Source organism: Athene noctua, chromosome 3, assembly GCF_965140245.1.
Source record: "Athene noctua chromosome 3, bAthNoc1.hap1.1, whole genome shotgun sequence".
Taxonomy (NCBI): Eukaryota; Metazoa; Chordata; class Aves; order Strigiformes; family Strigidae; genus Athene; species Athene noctua.
In genome coordinates this window covers 53,907,380-53,927,027 of record NC_134039.1, presented here as the reverse complement: position 1 = coordinate 53,927,027, position 19,648 = coordinate 53,907,380, and the positions used below count along the sequence as shown (strand labels likewise).

Sequence of the window (19,648 nt, the reverse complement as noted above, 5' to 3'; positions counted from 1 at the left end):
TATTGTTCTTTTAAGTAACCAACATGGGCTAAGCTGCTTCCAGCAAACATGGCAGCATTCAAAGCCAATCCAAAAGCAGAATCTTTACAAGCTTGAAAGGGTGCAGCAGGTTTTTAAGCAGAGCACAGTGCATTCAAATCCAGGAGTTGCATTCCTGTAGTGAAACATGAAGATAGATATAAAACAATCTTTATTAGACCAAAACCCTGCTAGATGTGTTATGCTTTAGATACTTCAGTTGGAAGGTTGATTTGTTTGCCTCTTTTTTGCATACACCTGACACATAAGATACTGGTTGATAAAACATTTTGAGCTACTTTTCATATATGTTTCTTCATTCCATCCTCACAGATTCCCAACTGTTTCAGGGAGACTAGAAAAACAGGAGCAACTACAGTCTTCCAAACCCACATGAGCCTGACTTGGTTTCTCCAAGGCTGTAGGAAGGACCTCTGCAGGAGTCTGGGGGAAGGTGCTGCAGTTCCACATCAAGTTTAAAAGACTACAAGATATAGAGTAAATACTGACCCTGTAAGAGTCCCACTGGGGCCATTACCAAATAGTGTGTGTGACCTGCAGGACCCAGGAGCATTGCACAGTTCCCAAGTCTGGGTAAACACCAGGACTATCAACTAATTGTCTATCAAGATCCAAGTGGGTACATCTAGACCTTTATGTACCCAAGTGCTCCTTACAAACTGGGTACAACCTGCTCTCACCAGAAAAAAAGCCTCATGAATGCTGAGAGCAAGGACACTAGTAAATCTCCCAACTTGAATGATCAGGACCTTGGGATACCCTATAGATTGTTTAGGGTGGATATCCCATGAACTGCCCTTGTAGTTTAGACACCACCACACAGTGACTACCAATTCCTGAAGCACAACAAAGATGCAAGACATATGGATGGATCAGTAACCGTGGTAACACCTGTGAAAGCTCAGGCTGGACTTAGCACCTCTAAATGCAAAAAGGCACTGGGGACATCAGCCCATCTGAAGTGCATCTATACCAATGCACACAGCATGGGTAACAAACAGGAGGAGCTTGAAGCCACGATGCAGCAGGAAAATCATGATGTCGTGGCTATCACAGAAACATGGTGGGATGTCACCCATGACTGGAGTGCGCCAATCAATGGCTACAAGCTCTTCAGGAAGGACAAACAAGGACAGAGAGAAAGTGAGGTGGCGCTGTATGTTAGAGACTGCTATGATTGCTCTGAACACAGGTATAGTGAAGTGGAGTGTCTTTGCATTAGAATCAGGGGGAAGACCAACAGAACAGATGTCAGTGGGAGTCTATTATAGGCCACCCAACCAGGACAGAGAGGTGGATGAAATATTCTACAGGCACTTAGAAGAAATCTCACAATCGCTTGCCCTCGTTCTTGTGGGAGACTAACTTCCCAGAAATCTGCTGGAAAAAAAACACAGCAGAGCGGAACCAGTCCCAGACATTCATGGAACAGCTGATGAGCAAACCAACCAGTGAAAGTGCTCTCATGGACCTCCTCTTCGTGAACAGAGAAGGACTGGTGGATGATGTGGCAGTCGGAGGCCGACTAGGGCACAACAATCATGAAAGAAGAGTTGTCTATTCTTAGAGAGGCGGAAGCAGAACTGACATCCTGGACTTCCAAAGGGCTGACTTTCACTTGTTTAGGCAACTGCTTGACAGAATCCTGTGGGAAATGATCCTGAAGGGTACAGGGGTCCAGGAAGGCTGGACACTCTAAGAAGGAAGTGTTAATGGCTCAGGAGCAGGCTGTCCCCAGGTGCTGTAAGAGAAGCTGGCGACAGAGAAGACCACCCTGGCTGAACAGGGAGCTCTGGCTGCAACTCAGGGAGAAAAGGAGAGTTTACAGCCTTTGGAAGAAGGGGCTGGCGACTCACAATGATTACAAAGATGCTGTGAGGCTATGCAGGGTGGAAATCAGGAGGTCTAAAGCCCAACTGAAAATTAATCTGGCCTCAGCAGTCAAAGATAACAGGAAATGTTTCTTTAAGTATGTCAACAGCAAAAGAAAGATGAGGGACAGCCTCCATCCCTGCTAGATGCAGGAGGAAACATGGCAATGAGTGATGAGGAGAAGGCTGAGGTGCTTAATGCCTTCTTTGCCTCAGTCTTTAATAACAAGACTAGTTACTGAGGGAATCCAGCCTCCTCAGCCAGAAGACGGAGACTGGGAGAACGACCCCCCCACAATCCAGGAGGAGACAGTCAGTGACCTACTGCATCACACAGACACACACAAGTCTATGGGACCAGATGGGATATACCCAAAGGTGCTGAAGGAGCTGGCTGGGGTGCTCACCAGGCTGCTTTCCATCATCTACCAGCAGTCCTGGCTGACTGGGGAGATCCCAACAGATTGGAAATTGGCCAATGTGACACCCATACAGAAGAAGGGTCAGAAGGATGATCCCTGTCAGCTTGACTTTGGTGCCCAGGAAGCTGATGGGAGAAGCTCATCCTGAGTAACATCACACAGCACATGCAGGACAACCAGATGATCAGACCCAGTCAGCATGGGTTTATGAAAGGCAGGTCCTGCCTGACAAACCTGATCTCCTTCTACAACAGGGTGACCTGCTTATTGGATGAGGGAAAGGCTGTGGATGTTGTCTACCTTGACTTTAGTCAGGCCTTTGACACCATTTCCCACAGCATTCTCCTGGCAAAACTGGCTGCTCACAGCTTGGCTGGGCACACACTTCACTGGGTAAAACACTGTCTGGATGGTCAGGCCCAAAGAGTTGTGGTGAACAGAGTTAAACCCAGTTGGCGGCCAGTCACGAGTGGTGTCCCCCAGGGATCGGTTTTGGGACCACTCCTGTTTAACATCTTTATTGATGATCTAGACGAAGGCATCGAGTGCACCCTGTCAGTTTGCAGATGACCCCAAGTTGGGTGGGAGTGTTGATCTGCTTGAGGGTAGGGAGGCTCTGCAGAGAGACCTGGACAGGCTGGAGCCATGGGCTGAGGCCAACTGTGTGAGTTTCAATAAGGCCAACTGCCGGGGGCTGCCCTTGGGCCACAACAACCCCCAGCAGCGCTACAGGCTTGGGGAGGAGTGGCTGGAGAGCTGCCAGTCAGAGAGGGACCTGGGGGTGCTGATTGACAGCCGGCTGAACAGGAGCCAGCAGTGTGCCCAGGGGGCCAAGAAGGCCAATGGCATCCTGGCTTGTGTCAGCAATAGCGTGGCCAGCAGGGACAGGGAAGGGATCTGACCCCCGTACTCGGCACTGGTGAGGCCGCCCCTCGATTCCTGTGTTCAGTTTTGGGCCCCTCACTACAAAAAGGACATTGAATGACTCGAGCGTGTCCAGAGAAGGGCAACGAACCTGGTGCAGGGTCTGGAGCACAGGTCCTACAGGGAGCGGCTGAGGGAACTGGGGGTGTTTAGTCTGGAGAAGAGGAGGCTGAGGGGAGACCTCATTGCCCTCTACAGCTACCTGAAAGGAGGTTGCAGAGAGCTGGGGATGAGTCTATTTAACCAAGGAACAAGAGACAGGACAAGAGAAAATGGCCTCAAGCTGCACCAGGGCAGGGTTAGACTGGCTATTAGGAAGTATTTCTTTACAGAAGGGGTTGTTAGATGTTGGAACAGTCTGCCAAGGGCAGTGGTAGAGTCCCCATCCCTGGAGGGGTTGAAGAGTCAGGTTGACATAGTGCTTAGGGATAAGGTGTAGTTGGGAACTGTCAGGTTAACAGCGGGACTAGATGATCTTCAAGGTCTTTTCCAACCTAAATAATTCTATGATTCGAATTCTGTACGCTTCCCTTCCTTTTTCCCATTAAAGAAACAGCTCAACAATGATGTAAGCACAAACTGCAATGGAAGGGGAAGGAGGAGGGCAAAACTCACTTCAGCTGAAACTAAACAATCAAAACAGAAACTGACTTGAAGCCAAATCATTAAATCAAATAAAAACAAGGGGGAAAATGTCACAGTTTGTTCTTGCAGCATTTGGGGAGGTTCCAACTGACTTTGCTTTGTCCCTTTCCCCATTCTGAATGTCAAGTACAGCTTTGGTGTGTCATCCAGCAAGGGCTTTTCTCCAGCTCAAACCATTGCAAAATCCCACAAGTCACAAATGACTGACACAGGAGACTAGAAGAAGGACCCATCTCCAAACACACACATTTTTCCCCTAATTATATTGACTGTTCACACTTATATCCTCAAAAAGTGTTAATCATCTCACTTCTGGCCAAAACTCTGGCTCACTTACAAGCTACATACTTGTGTGTTTAAAGTCATTTTGGCACAGCTGAGAACACAAATCCACAGTGGGACAATAGGAGAAAAAGGTACTGAAAGCCTGGACACATACACTTGAATACAGCTGCAATGTTTCTGATCTGAAATAGCCAAATCATTATTAAGGACCTAACTTGCTTGCATAATCAGGAGTAGTTTATGCATTTGCATAAGTAATCCTGATTTCATTCAAAGTGCTTTCTTCTCCATGGTCAAAGTCCCCAGGGGATTTTTGCTTGGTTTGTTAAGCTTGTTTGCTTTAATTTTTTTTTTAAGCTAAAGGAACATTAAAGATGGTCAACTATGGAAATAAAATAGAACATATTTAATAGCAGAAAACATTTCTACCCTATATGATAGAATGAGATAATTGTGCAGCAGCAAGCCCTCAACCACTTTTGCCAGCTCCTGGCACTGTCTTGGATGACTCTTTAGAAAAGAGTTTGCAAATCCAAGACTGTCTGGGGCAAACTACAGCTGTAATACATTATGCATTCACTGTAAATTGACAATAATACCACTGAAATCTGTCTAGAAGCATTCTGCAAAAGAGATGATACAATGCTATTTTGAGAGTGATTATACTAGTGGCTGGGTTAAGCCTCTGAGCTTATGTACTGGCTGCTTCTGGAAACCAAGAAAAGTCACATCAAGCTGAACCTTTCTGTAATGCTAAGCTTACTTTCCACAGCCTAAGTACTGACTTCCCCTGCTGAAACAGTCTCCTTTGAGTGCCTATGAGCCTACAAAACAATTGTTCAGGTGCTAGCCACTAAAATACAATCAAGCTCTTTCAAAACATGGCCAAGCCCCTGAGATAATCTTGAGATTGGGGCTATGAAGTAATTCTTTGTGGAAAACAAGTACTTAACTAAACCATGCTGTGTGGAATGGGGAAGGCGGATCTTTCCTTCCAGCCCAACCACCTACTACACAAGTGGAATCCAATTGCTTCAGTGAAGCTCTCAAATGAATGGTGCAGCTGCTCGGCATGATTCCCCACCTGGATTGCCGATCATGGAAACATCCTTTCAACGGTGCTGTGTCTCAGTTTGTCAGCAGCACAATACAAACAGCCACAGATAGCATCTTTGCTTGGTTAGGTCTGTACAACACAGGGAAATAGGTGCAGAAAGAACAAGCAGCAGATTTACACCACTATAAACTTCCATTTGAGCATCAGGACTAGGTATCATGGCTGTCAACCTGTGGCTTAATTTGCCAGAGCACAATGCTAAAACATCTTTCACCCTCCCTTTGGCTGTGGTCCCTTTAGCAAAGAAGGAATTTGCACCAGGATTACAAGTGAGAACCATTTACTGTAAGGTAAAGCAGCCTGGCTGCACTGCAACGTCAGGTACGCTCTTCCAAAAATACGTAGGGTCCATGAACAAGGCTTTCATGTCTTTTGGACTCAGTAGGTAAAAAAATAAACATGAGGTAAATAAATGCAGTAAAGGTTATAGTCACTGTATCTACACTAGCATAATTCTGACAATTTTTCAAACTTTTTGCAAATGAAAGGATAAGAAACCTAATCGTAGAAAAGCCTGAATTTTAAACCTGTAGGGCTCCAGATTAGAAGTCTGTATTCTTAGCAGAGGAGGCTGAAGCAGCTGATTTGCTTAACAAACAATACAGGTCCTACCACACTAGATGTTACTAAAACAACTCCCACCAAACTGCCGAAGAAAATGTGAATGCACCCTCCTGAACATTTTTGAAGAAATATAAGGAACGTGCACATCAACGCAGAGGGAAGTACGTTCACAAAAAGAATTATCGGGAATTTTTAAAGGCATAATGATACAGAAAACCATTGTTTCTTGCTCACAAGAACTACTACCCCTTTCACTGTAACTATGTCATCATGCTAGATGCTATCACCAGGAGAGAGGGTGCTACTCAGTGGGGACCTATTGCATAATAAAAAAGTGACAAAGATAAAAGATGACTTCTGTTCTTGTTACAGAAATCCCATTCCTAGGAAATTAAAATGTGTGCTGTATGGTATGCTTTGCCCCATTTATTATTGTAACACTTTCTGGTTATTTATAGGTTCCAGGTTATCAATTGTACGATGCAACAGCTTTTTTGATTACCAGTTTTCCCTAGTCTATATTCCAACACAATTCTCAATTCATCTTTAAATTCTGAAGACACTTTGTATGCGCTCCCTCATAGATAGTAGCAAGTACTGCTACTTATGAGGATGTTGTTTAGGTTTTTCATGGCCAATACCACTATAAAACCTATCATGTTTGAACAAGGACACAGGTACCATAGTGTGGGATTTCTGTCTGCTTCTTTATTTCAAGACAGGTTCCAGCTACATTTAAATTGTTACAGCTACTATAGCTTTATAAATATCTGTGTGTATATATATGCACACACATGCACACACACCCCTTTAGGCACCAAGCATTTTTCTAGAAGCTGCTTTGAGATACCTTGAAACCTATAGAGAAAAATCAAACCTGTCTTGTTTTCCTTGCTGCTGCCATCTGTGGCATATGCACCTAGTTATGCTTGGCTGCATACTGTCATATAAGCACTTTGTGTCAAACTGACCTAACAACAAACAAAAATATCACACAAAGAAATGCTGTTAACACTGGGATACAGAATGAAGAACACAAAAATAACGCATCACCTTTCAGCCCTACTGGTATTGTAATAAGGGCATGATACACATGAGAACGGCTAAAAGACTGAATTTATTTCCAGTCCCTAGTTGTATAGCATGGTCAGGATTTTAAAAGTTATGCAAGTCATACCAAGAGGGAGGATAGGAGGAGGAAGCAGTGTCGTCAGCCTTTTCCAAATGAAAATCCATGCTACCAAAGGTAAACAAAGCCTAATCAATTAAAACCAATAAAGTACAAGCTTAATAGCAATAATAAACCGCACAAGCAGATTATGCTAGGTGTAGATCAAATTGAATAGTTTGAACTACCCTCCTCCTAAAGACAGGACACAATTCAAGCTTCTCAAATGTATCAAATTCCAGTGGGGAATTGGGTCATATGATGACTGACTGTAGAAGACCAGCACCTACCAATGCACCTCTGGGTTCCAATCGTGCTGTGTGTAGATACTCCTATGTCCTCCAAGCAACACACCACATCTCTCCCTCACTTGGTTCTCACTGTGCAAGTGTCAGTAAGACCTACACAGTCTCTGCTCAGTCATTTTATCTCAAAAACTTCCTTTCCTCATGACCAGTATGCTGCTTCAGAGGACCTACCAGCATTTAACAGAATCATTTAGGCTGGAAGGGACCTCCTGAGATCATCTAACCCAACACAAATCATTTGTTGATGCCCTGGAGGGTTTAGCTTTTTCCCCATTAAGGATCTGCTTCTCCCTCTTTGCAGTGGTTTGGATTTCTCATTCTAGTTTTCCTTCAACTCTGGCTTCCCAGGGTATAATTTTTTTTTTTTTTTTTTTTTTTTACACATATTATGATTAATTGCTTCCAGCTTACCAAACTTCTAAGTGTTAAAGCTGATTTATTTTCATACAACACAATGGTGAGCTTAAGAAAGCATTAATATGAGATCCATCCTAATTTCCCAGACAACTACAGTGATGTGGCCTGCGTAAACTTCTGACTCAACAGAATGGTCAACAGTTACCAACTTAGAGAACTCCAGAAAACCCAGACCTTCATTCCAACAGCAAAAACAGCTCAGCAAGGCAGGGTGAGGAAGGCCACCACTGGAAAAAAATGCACCTGAAGCATACCAAGCAGATCCAACAACTCTGTTGCTAGCCACAGGTCTCCAGAGATACCAAGGCATACCATACACACAGCTCACCTATGAGCAGGGCAGACAGACAGCAAGTACATGGCGGACTCAAACTACCAGTGCCAGAGGTCAGGAAAGCTGAGCAGGACCAGAGTTCAGACACTCCTGCAAAAAAATTTTCCTTTTAAATCGGGTATTAATGGAGTCCACGCTTCTATGAATGTGCCTGCTAGCCCTGGTGAATCAGCTACAGGTTTTAAACACATGCACAATTTATAAGCTTGGATGAGGTAAAATGAGAAATGCTTCCAAACCCCGATTTCCTTGCCCTTGTAGGCTTCTTTTAACTGAGTACCATTAAAATAATACTTAAGTGCACCAAAGAACAGTTTCAGGGAGAATTTAAAGGCACCAGTTTGATTTTAATGAGTATTAGGTGTTTGACATCCCTTTCTGTCTCAAAATCTCTCCCTCTACTAGAACAATTCCACCAACACCCCAGATTTCCAGAGTACAGAAAAGACTTGCAGGGTCATCCACTCCATCCTTGTGTGACTGAATGTCACACAATGACTACAACATAGCATGAAATTTAAAAAAAAAAAAAAAACACACAAGGAAATATCAGCTATCTTCTACAGTATCAGAAGTCTGATGATTTCCACCACTTCCTTTCAGTAGCTATTCCACAACCTCAACCAGTTCACGGTGAAAGCCTTCTTTTATCTTAAATCCTCTCCATTTATAATATCACATTACTCTTACCTCTAGCTTTTTGAATACTAAATAATTCCTTCATTTTAAACCTCTAAGAATCTTCTAATGCTAGACACTTATCATACAATGCTTTTGTCATTGCCTGGACAAGCTGTACATACTCAAGTTTTTTCAAAAGCTTTCTTAGTAAGCCAGTCCTTTTTACTATATAATCAGGTTTGCTGTTGTTCTCTTCACTCCCTGCAATTCATTGATATTTTTCTGAAATGGAGAAACCCAGAGTGAATGCAGTAAACCAGATGCAATCTCAGTTTAAAAAAAATTCAGGTTCCCAGATCTTACTACAGTATGCTTTCCTTGTGCTTCAGATGCTAACCATCTATGCAGAGATTCTCAAAAAGAGCACAACTGAACAGGGTTCACAAGGTTTTCCTCAATTCTACCCCACTCCTTGAATGGGTGCTGAGCAAATCTGGGGACTGTTTCAAGTTCAAGGGATATTAGGCAATGTTACCGGAGATCTTAAAGAGTGCCTTCAGAGCAGCCATGGCCCAATATGCAAATGCATGCTTAGCGAGTTATTAAAAACACAGACTGACCTCAAAACCACAAAAGCTCCTTTAGAACCCTTCCAGATCATTACACAGCTGTATTTAGAGACTAAATGGGACTTCCAGCCATGGAGTCAAGGCTAGCACATGTCTTCTTCCCTTGATAGGATAAACAGTATGGCTATTACCACCATCTAATTATACTTAAATAAGCATTTATGCTGGGGAAACCATATAAACATTGCTCTGTCTAACGGAGAGAACAACTCTACAACTGGAGGTCTTTTTCTTATTGTACTCCCTCTATGTTTTCAGAGAGAAATTGCCACTCAAATTCCACTAAGAGAGTTCTCAGTTATGGATCGCTAACAATATTGATTGTAACGGCTCCTTTGGAAACATTACAGTCTATCGTAGCAATATAGTTGCTGCTGCAAATATGTTAATCTGCTAAAAGCCTTCTGAACACTGTCTTCAGAAGTCTCTTTTAGCCTACTCATCCTTTTAGACCATGCCCATTGCTGCAGCACCTTGCAACAGCACAGAGCTGTGATTGGCATCTCCCAAGATGGCTCAACACAAAAGTCAGTTTTCTAAGCTTTCATTTCTCTGATGTCATCAGGTTCACACACTCCCAAGAAAGTACGCACCAAAAAAAGCAAACAAAATGTTGTTTAACATAACATATAATGAGAAATTTTTGCTGTAAAATTCTTTCATGTTGAAAATGACTACAGCATTTTTTGCCATCCAGAAAAAGAAAAAAAGAGAAAAAAATTACTCCCTAAATGGGACCATAACTCAAATAACTTATTTGCTACAAGTTTGCTTTAGAAGTTCAGTAACAGCTACCTGAAATATCTGAGTGAACATTTGTAATGGGTATTTATCATTGAGAACATGACCAGACAAAAAAATGAAAAACTAAAGTAGCCTTTCATATCGTATTTCTTCTCAGATTTTCCTGAGAAGAAATCTCTTGGACAATGCCAAAATGGAAGAATTAGTATTTCTTAAACAGACAAAACATTGAGGAATTTAGCCAAAATAGATGGACAGAAAAAAGAAAAAAAAAATTTCAGCCTGTATTCAGCTGTACCTTAGCAGTGCAAGTAGAAGGATACAGCTGCTCTGTGGATCTACACCTTGGCATGCGACCAAACAGGACACAATAGGGAACTGAAGAGTCACTACATGGAAGTACAGTTTCCCATGACAGCTATATATAATCTGCAGCTCTTATTCACTTGTTTTAAGTAACTTACAAGCTCAGTTCTGTACCTCCCTTATGACTCAGCGGAAGCAGTGAAGTTAAGCATTTTTGGAGTCATTTTTCCAAGCCAGCACCTATATGCCCTGGAGGATAAGACTGGAAGAGCATAAGCAAGGGGGGGAAGAGTTGGAAACCTATTTCCTATATCTTATAAGCAAACAGCAGCAGAAAAACAGACATTACAACTAATCTAGATGAAGGGATGTATAGGAAATGCTGCTGTCCTCTGTGAAACCTCACTGGAGAATGAAGCAGGCTGCAGTGGGGGAAGAAACCATAAAAAAACCATTAACCTAGCTAGTCACAGTCATGAATGACTACAGAACTATGTCACAGTAAAAGCAATTACATATGGGTAGCAAGACCTCATTTTCCCATGTCACCACCCCTTGCTAATGAAATCCTCCCCCAGCAATATGGAAAGACATGCTCAACAGCTACCCTGAAGAGTCAGTATCCCCCTCTCAGAGCACATGTGCTGCAGGTGCTGGGTTCTCTCTAGCATGCAGGACAGATGCTGTTCTGCTGTCAACGTCCCATCTTTAACTTCAGCTGAGACCATCGCCCCTTGCTACTCTGCCAGGACAGGCTGTCAAGTGAGCATCCGTCTGCGTTTGGCTATTCCTGACAGACAGCAACATGGAAAGAGGCCTCCTTGGCCTCCACTCCTCTGACCATCCTGCCCCTTCTCACAGCACCGACCAGTGTTCCGGCCCATATCACCACACTGACACCATCTTCATGCAGTTTCCTTCCATACATGCCCCAGAGCTGCACACTGTACTCATCTTCAGCCTTCCAACAAATATACCAGGTTAAACCCTGAGGTAGTACCAGACTCAACGAGGGTTTTGTACTTGCAATAGTTTAGAGGAGGCCTCACTGTAAAGGCAGGAACAAGCAAATGCAATTCTATTAATTGGTATGAATTGTTCTGGGCAAAACAAAATGTATAAACAGAACATGGTTATTTCAATTGACCTGAACATCCAAATGCTCATTTAAAAAAATAATGTTTTGTCCCAGTAGAAAGCAGACCCCCAGGGACTTCAATTTACCACAGATACTAGATGCAACCTGGCTGTGAAAAGCACCAGGTCAAGCCCATGAGCACACAATAAAATATGACATTCCTCTAAATGGAGTCACACCCTCGCTGATTAACAAATGCAGGTACTAATTCACTCCAAAGGCTGAAGTAGCAGAGGCTGAAGACTTCAGCTGTCCCACCAGCCCAGGCAAAGCCATGGAAATCATGCTGCTTGGCACTGTCTCCCAAGGGAATCTGGGCAGGTAAGGTATGGTGCCTACACCAGCAAGCAGGTATCGTTTCCCTCCACACACTGTAGCTTCTTCCAGAATCCATGTTCCTAAGAACTTAACAGACTGAGATGTGACAGGAGCCCCTGTCAAGACACATGGCAAGAGATTTGAGTACACACACAAAAAAAAAAAAAAAAATCAAACCCCAAAGGCTATGAAAAATATTTAATTTCTGCTTATCTCCTTTCCCCAAAAAAAAGACTGCTGTAGGAAAAAAAAAAGAAAATTTTGTGTAAAATACCTTTTCTTGCAATGAACAATGTATTTTTTTAGAGACATACTTAAAACATTCTTGCTCTACACTTACACCTTTGTGACACTTTATATGCTCTGAGCAACGCTATTTATTTGATACTTTCAGTATTAAGACATTTGCAGTCCACAAATGCTACAAGCCAAGTTTTCTGTCATTTCTTAACACTATTTTGTTTTCAGCTATGTCCTAATGACTATATATAGGGATTACAAGGTTCTCTGGAAACTTGAGTTTCCTTCATATTGGCCATATATTAGGTCCCCATTCACTTTCCATTTCTCAGCTCTACCCTCTGCTATACCATTACAAGCATCAATCACAAGTCTGCAATATTTAATTTTTTTTCCTCCCATAACTTTTTCCCCTTCTATTTTTCAGATAAGTTAGCATGGCAGTAGTTAGCAAGCAACATAGTCTCCAGTACTAGGTATAGTTATGATTATTCAGCAGCATATGGTTATACAGTGGGTAAGAACATACACGGTTCTCCATGCATGGTAACTCAGCATGGTTTGGGATGGGAACTGGATGCAAGATTCTCACATATTACCTCCTCCTTTTTTAAGACAGGCTCTTCAATCAGCAGAAGCTTCCCAAACACCTCGTCTTGCCACCACTGCCAACAGGAGGAAGAAGATGCTGAATATTCAGCTTTTCTGGAACAAGGGGATGCCTCTTGTGCAGCAGTCCCTGTTCTGCAGGCCCTAGCAGAAGCAGCCCAGCTCTTTGGGGCTGTCCTTCAATATCCAGCCTGGCTCCCTAGCAGCATCAGTCACTACCCTGGTAATGCCGTACCATGATGGCTACTGTTTGCATGGGTGCAAAAGTGACTTTGAAACATGCCAGAGGTGGAAGGGGATGGGGGCAGTGGGGGGAAGTGTAGGCTGTTGTTCCAGACACACCAAAATCTAGACCTCTCTGGCTACTATGTTGTCATACAGTAATTGCTTATACTAGGCATTTCTAACACTGAAAAAAATAGTCCAACACTTACTGAAATTAAATTCAATTATTTCAGTCTTTCTGAAAACTAAGGGGTGAAGTGTTTTCTTTGTCTGCTTGAAAAATTCTGGGAATCTCTATGCTAGACGTCCCACATTGAGGACTCAGTAATTCTGAGAGAAACCAGCCTGCATTGAGCACAAAAAAAGCTGCAGATAGGTATTTACTCTGCAGTCAGCCATGCCAGTTGGCAACATTAGCATCCTCTCCCCCAGCTGTCTGTAACCACTCCTCTGGGAGATGAGTACAGCTGGAGAAAGGAAATTTTATGGGACTCTCTAATCTATGTCACTGCAGTCAGCCAGGTTCACTTCTGAAGCTGGCCAACCTTGCCATCAGCAGACATGGGAACGCTCATATGATCTCTTGCTTTGGAAAAGTTGTGGGGATGGTAACCTCTAACTCCCAGGCAGTGACAAGCAGCTGGAAACAGTAATATTTTCAGCAGGCTCAGCTGGAACCTGGAGAAAGCATCTGTCCATAGTTTCAATGACAGGTGGCAAGGAAAAAAGTGTGTGCGAAGTGCATAGGCAACGTAAATCCTACTTCCATGAATGAAAGTTTACTTGCATCTAGTTATAAAACTAAATAAAGGAGCTAAAAATAAAGCAACATCCAGACTTCATGTCATGGACCAAAAAAAAAATAAAGTGATCTTTCCAAAGAGATGCAAGATATCTATTACGTATATACAGTAATACTGTCTTGCGAGCATTTTAAAATAATGGGCTAGTGATCCAGTCATGCAGCAACAGGTAACAAATCATTTACACGAAAAGGCCTATTTTAGGGTTTTTTTTCTGTCAGCAGTTTGTGCCACCAAGCCCAAATTCAAAGAACAGTAGTGCTGAGTTTTTATGCATCCCACTGACAGATTAAATAATTGGTGTTTTATAGTATGTCTTGTTCTCCATCAGAATATACCGTATCTTGCCTCTAGAACTATCCCTCCTCATCAGAAGTATCTACATATTATCTATAACCATATTAAGAGTTACATATCCTAACTGGCAAAAAAAAAGCTTATACTCTGAATGAATTCCAAGTTCTGCATTCAGATACACAGGCTCCTACATTTTTGTGACTGACATGCTCTTTTTATCTTTTCCTTAAATACATGTTCCTGTGCTTGTAACCATTTGATAGCACTCTTCTGTTCACCCTTTAGCCTCCTTTTTGAGGAGTATATACACCTTTTGATGGTCATATACCTCCCTTACATATCACTTGGCTTTCATTTTTGGTGCCTCTAAATCACTTAATTTACAGTATACCTTCCACCACTCTCCACTGCTGCTGGAGGCAGTTGGAAGGTGTCTCCATTACTACATGTACTCTCTTTGGACAAAAATAATCTGATGTGTAGTATTTGCTCAACAGCAAGTAAGATCCAGAAAGACTATCAAAATAATATATCTATAAAAAATGTTTCTATAATGCAGAGTCTAAAGGAAGTAGTGAGGGTGACAAAGTTACTGCCTAGGGGAGTGCCAGAGGAGACCAAATTACTCTTCGCAGCCCTTATTTAGACTGTCACATCTCAGAACACTATTTCCTATTGCAAGCTGAAATACCTGGCTTCACTGGGACCTCGCATGTGGCTAATGTTAAGTCTCCTGAGCACAGAGTTAAGTCAGATACGCCTGACCCATCCAAAACCCTCAGCACCTCCCAGCCTCTGTGGCTGTAGTTTTGTTTGCCTTTTGAAATTTTCCTGCAGTAACATATCCAACTCTTGCAGCAATACGATTTTCATAACTGCATGGGAAAATGGTTGTATTGACTTTCATCTCCACCGATCTCCTCAAATGCAGTACATTTACAAAAAAGCAGTATGACAACTGGTATCTCTCCAAAAGCCTTCAATTACGTTAATTATACTTCAGTCCACCAAGGGGAAGTGAAGGTATTGAAAGTTTCACTGACTTACGTAAACAGTCACTAACAGAGAGAAGTTTGTGGTATAGATATTCTGACTTCTATTCTGCTGCTCTGACCAGAAGAGGAATAATTTTCCTCTCAATATATTTTGACATAATATCTGTTGTTGGCTAGGAAGCACTGGCAGATGTTCATATATAGCAACACTAACATTGTGGAAGATTTCCTCCTGTTTCTTATTCATAATTGTATCTTCCCACTAGCTACACTGGAACATTTTACAATTACTTTGCAAATCACATTTCCAAAAAGAGAACAGCCAAATTACAGTAGCATTCAGGTGCTACTATCCGCTATAGCCAAGGAGCATCAGGCACCTAAAAAGCTTTAAAAATCAAGACCACAGCATCTAATCTTGCTGAAGTCGGTGGGAAGAGTTCTCTTTCCCAAATCTTATACTTTCTGTAAGATCTGTAGAGTGACAGAGCAGATTGGTACACAAAGAGAAAGTCCAAGTGACTGCAAATTTCAAATGGCTATAGTCATTTCTAAATCAAGAAGTGTATAAGGAGGAATCTAAATGCTCCTGAATGGACTATAACAGACTAAAACTACCTCCATGGAGTAACTGCTTACTGTGTTATATGGCCTAGAAATATAAGTACCTTTGAAAAATCAGTTATGCAAAGAAGAACTTGTCAGAACAGCCAATTAGATGTTAAAACCCTTGTATGGAAAATTGATGCTACATCTAATTAAGCAGTCAAAACTGACTTTTTGCCTAGAAACATAAGGAAAGATACTACTCTGCTTTAGCTGCATGTACAATTTTCCCATCGTGTACCTTTAATAATCTGTTACCTGTTGGCAGTTCAACCTGCCACTTTCATAACTTCTTTCTAAAATAAAGAACAGCATTTACGCTTTCTGTATGTTTTAAGCATATGTAAAGTAAGGCTTTACACCCACTCAAAAAAGGCAACATACATATTTATGACATTTTAGTATATGATTCAAAAAAAGATTCAATATCTGAAGAAACCAAAAGGCAGAGGATCACAAGTTAAAGATTCTGGAGTAAGTTCACAGATAGTTTAATGATTTTGTGTCCTTTTCACAAAATCATTTGGGTCTATGACTTAGACTTTAGCTGGGATAAGGAAAAAAACACACAGGCAAAAAACAAATTTAAAGTCAGAACACACATGTATTTGAAATTCACACACTGCAAATGCATACATTGCAGCAATTCTCCCATGGTATGGGCATTAAGAGCAGAACAAAAATGACTAAGTGGACCCAGTGGTCTGATCAAGGAAGGAAATTTCTCTACTTTTAAATGCAAGTTGGAAAATCTGTCTGCTCAGTAAGGACCCCATTCACCATAGGGCAAATCAGCAGTCATCTTACAGAGTAGCAGGAAAAATATCTCCAGTCCTGCACAACACTGAAGACTTCCCAAGGGATACCGAGTTACTTCAACCACCATTTAGACTCAAGTGATTTTGTCCTTGTTATTCCCTCTGACTCCTCTCAACAACATAAAAAGGTTGATATGAAAATGTAAAGCTCCTATCTCCTTTTGTTATGACTAAACTGCTACCCATTTAGGAACTATGTACACTCATAATTGCAAAGAGAGAGGAAACAACTTGAAAAGAATTCTTTAGTAACCCAGTAATTTTTTTTCCTGACACTGGGAAAATAAACAATAAGAAGTCTCATTCTTACAAACCTCTAATCCTGTTACCACTAAACTCAAAGGGAACTTTGACTTCCCCCTCACCCCAACCCATTATAGCACAACAGGGCCTCAACTCAGAGCCGTACCTTAAAAATGACAGCTATTTTAGTACACGAACCCCACAGCCACACAAACGTGTTGCCATTCGAAGCAGCCACAAGCCCATCACGGATGTTTAAAACCGGCATGTGTCAGGGTTTCTGAACGCAGATGCCCATGCGGCCAGAGTGACACATGCTGGCTGTACTGGGGAAGAACACCACCAGAGAGATCACCTTAAAAAAAAAAGGCAGCAAAGCCTTTGGCAACTATTAGCTTCTGATAAATTATCTCATTAATGCAAACATGAAAAAGAAACTCCTTTTCCAGATCTTATCTCCCTTGAATTATAACTCTTCTGTACGGGAAACACAGCCTCTTGCCTGTTGCAGTAGAAATGCTTTCACATCCGAGCTGAAACTGCTGGCACAACACGAGCAGCCGGCAATGAAGCCCCCCTATTTCAAAACTACAGACTGATGCAGAGATTTGCTCTTGCTTCACCAGACGTTGAGCCATATTCCTTGCTCTGGTTTAGTCATGTTTCCAAGGAGCATTTTATCATCCTTCAGAGAAGGGACTTGATTCTAAAGGCCATTTTTAGGCTTTTTTTAATTAGAGCTTTTTTCCCCTGAAAACATTCTTGACTCCAGCTCCATTTAATGTATCAGTACATTATTAAAGTGTAATTCAAAAATACACTGATAATAAAGTGTAGGCAATGTAACCTACACCAATAAATTCAACTAGCCATTGAGAGTTAGCCTTTTATGAGTTACAACATAAAGAAGGTTAATTATTTTTAATAAGACTCCTAAATGTATGTTTGAAAGATGTAGCAAGACTACTAGTTTATTTCTAGTCCCAATATGAACAACAAAAAAAAAAAACACCACAAACACAAGCACTAAAAGAGACTAAAACTCATTCTTTGTTTCTAATGAGCCGTATGACATAGAAGCTCACAAGGGCCGCTTTCCTGTGATAAAAAAGGTTATTCTTATTTTCAGCATCTCACGCCTCGCTCCTCCAGGGCGCTTCATTTCAGTGTTTTGCTCGATTCACATGAAACTTTCAGTGAGCATTTCCTTAGCTGGAACTGGGGTATGTTTAGCGTTTCCCAAGTAAAGCAGAAGAGTGGGTGGTGCTATTATTCATCACTGCACCCCACGACTCACAATATAAGCCATCTGCCATCCCCGTTCTTGCTGTACTTTAATTAAGCGTCTACCAGGCAAAGGAAAAAAATAAAAGGGGGGGGGGGGGGGCGGAGGGGAAACCGCGGGGGTGGGAGAAGAGTGGAAGTGGAAGAAGAGCGGGCAGGAAGGGCAGGGAAGGGACGCCGGGCGCCTGGGGAGCGGGCAAGCCGCTCGCTGTGCGGGGCGGGCGAGACCCCGGGCGCGGCGCGGGGGCCCGACGGCGGGAGTTGAGCAGGGCCGGGCGGGCCGGGGGCGGCCGTACCTGGGAAGAGGAAGGCTTTGCTCCCGTTGTGCAGCCCCGGCACCTGGCGCACGCCCTCCGCCGAGCCTCCCAGCTGCAGCTCGGACAGCACGTCGATCCGCAGCGAGGGGTCCACGCCAAAGCCTGCAACTGGCCCACAAAGTACCGTTACCCCACCCGCCGACACCGCAACTTTCCGAGCCTCCCCCTGCTCCCCGCACCTGCGGCCGCCCGGGGCCGCGCTCCCCCGGCCCCGCTCCCGGGCGCCCTCCCGGCGGGTCCGGCAGCCGCCTACCTGGCCCCAGGCAGAGGAGAAGGCAGAGCGTGATCAAGCGGATGCCGGACTCCATGGTACACCGGTGCGCTCAGTCCATAGTCCCCCTCCTCCGGCTGCTGCGGGTGAAAAACCTCCGGGGCAGAGGCTGGGTCCCTCCCCGCCTCTCACCGGGAGGAGCGGACCCCCCGCCGCCCCGCAGCGCGCATCACGGCGGGCGCCGCGCCGCCGCCGGCCGGAGCACACAAAGGCGAGGGCGGGGGACGGGCGGGCAGGCAGCGCAGCCCTCCGCCCGCGGCAGACAATGAGGGGAGCCCGCCGGAGCCTGCCGCCGCCGCCGTGCGAGCGAGGCCGCGGCAGCCGGAGGCGGCAGCGCCCGTGTCCCGCAGCTCCTCGCCCCGCCGCCACCAGCGCGGCCCCCCCCGGCTGGAGAACCGCTGCAGCCGCCGCCCGGCCCCCGCGGGACCGCCGCTCTGCTCCCCGCCGTCCAGCGCGGACAGCGGAGCCACCGGGAGGGGCCGCCGGTTTATGCCGCGGCCGCAGGAGCCGCCCACCGCCTCCGCCGGGCCGGGCAGGGCCGGGCCGGGGGGAGGCACCGCCCCGTCCGCCGGGGGGTCGCCGGGCGTGGGGGGCAGAGGCACCCGCCGTCGGGGGGGCTCTGGGCGCGCCCGGGCCGCCCCTGGGAAGTTTGAGGGGAGCTTGCCCGAGGCTGGGGGGGGCGGGCGGCCCCGCGGGAGGCGGCGGGCGGGCGGCGCTTGCGGCGAGCCCTCGGGGCGCTCCCCCGGCTGCCGGCGGCGCGGCCTCTGCTCCGGCCTCCCGTCCGCCCGGGTTGAAGTCACCGCTTGAATCCCCGGCCACAGGTAACGCTGTCCGGGCTGTGGAGAAACCTCGGCCTGACCTCTGAGCACGAATAAAGATAATTCGAGGCGGGCGGGCGGGCGGGGGGGACAAGAAACCGGGACCTTCCCAGTAGCTGACTGAGATGGAGCGTGCGGAGCTAGCGCAGGGCTCGCAGCCGCAGGTTCCCGTTTGCCCTGTCATGAAGGACGATTTTACCCAGCGGTCCTGTCCTCGGTTCCTTGACAAACCCTCCTCCCCCCCAGCAAGTGACATTTCCGTGCCTTACTTT

General features: G+C 44.6%; 1 protein-coding gene across 2 annotated transcripts in view; it reads right to left on the bottom strand.

Annotated features, from left to right (window-relative positions):
* NELL2 (neural EGFL like 2) overlaps window positions 1-19,063 on the bottom strand; it is a 162,711-nt gene extending 143,648 nt beyond the window's left edge. Inside the window, exons 1-2 of one of the 2 annotated variants that reach the window (XM_074903011.1) lie at window positions 18,541-19,063; window positions 18,267-18,389 (exon numbers count right to left, since the gene is read on the bottom strand). In XM_074903011.1, the coding sequence (XP_074759112.1) occupies window positions 18,267-18,389; window positions 18,541-18,595 (178 nt within the window). In that variant the 5' untranslated portion in view covers window positions 18,596-19,063. Of the gene's footprint in view, window positions 1-18,266; window positions 18,396-18,540 lie in introns of both variants that reach the window. The other variant, XM_074903010.1, reaches the window with a different exon arrangement.
* Window positions 19,064-19,648: the final 585 nt, after the last annotated feature.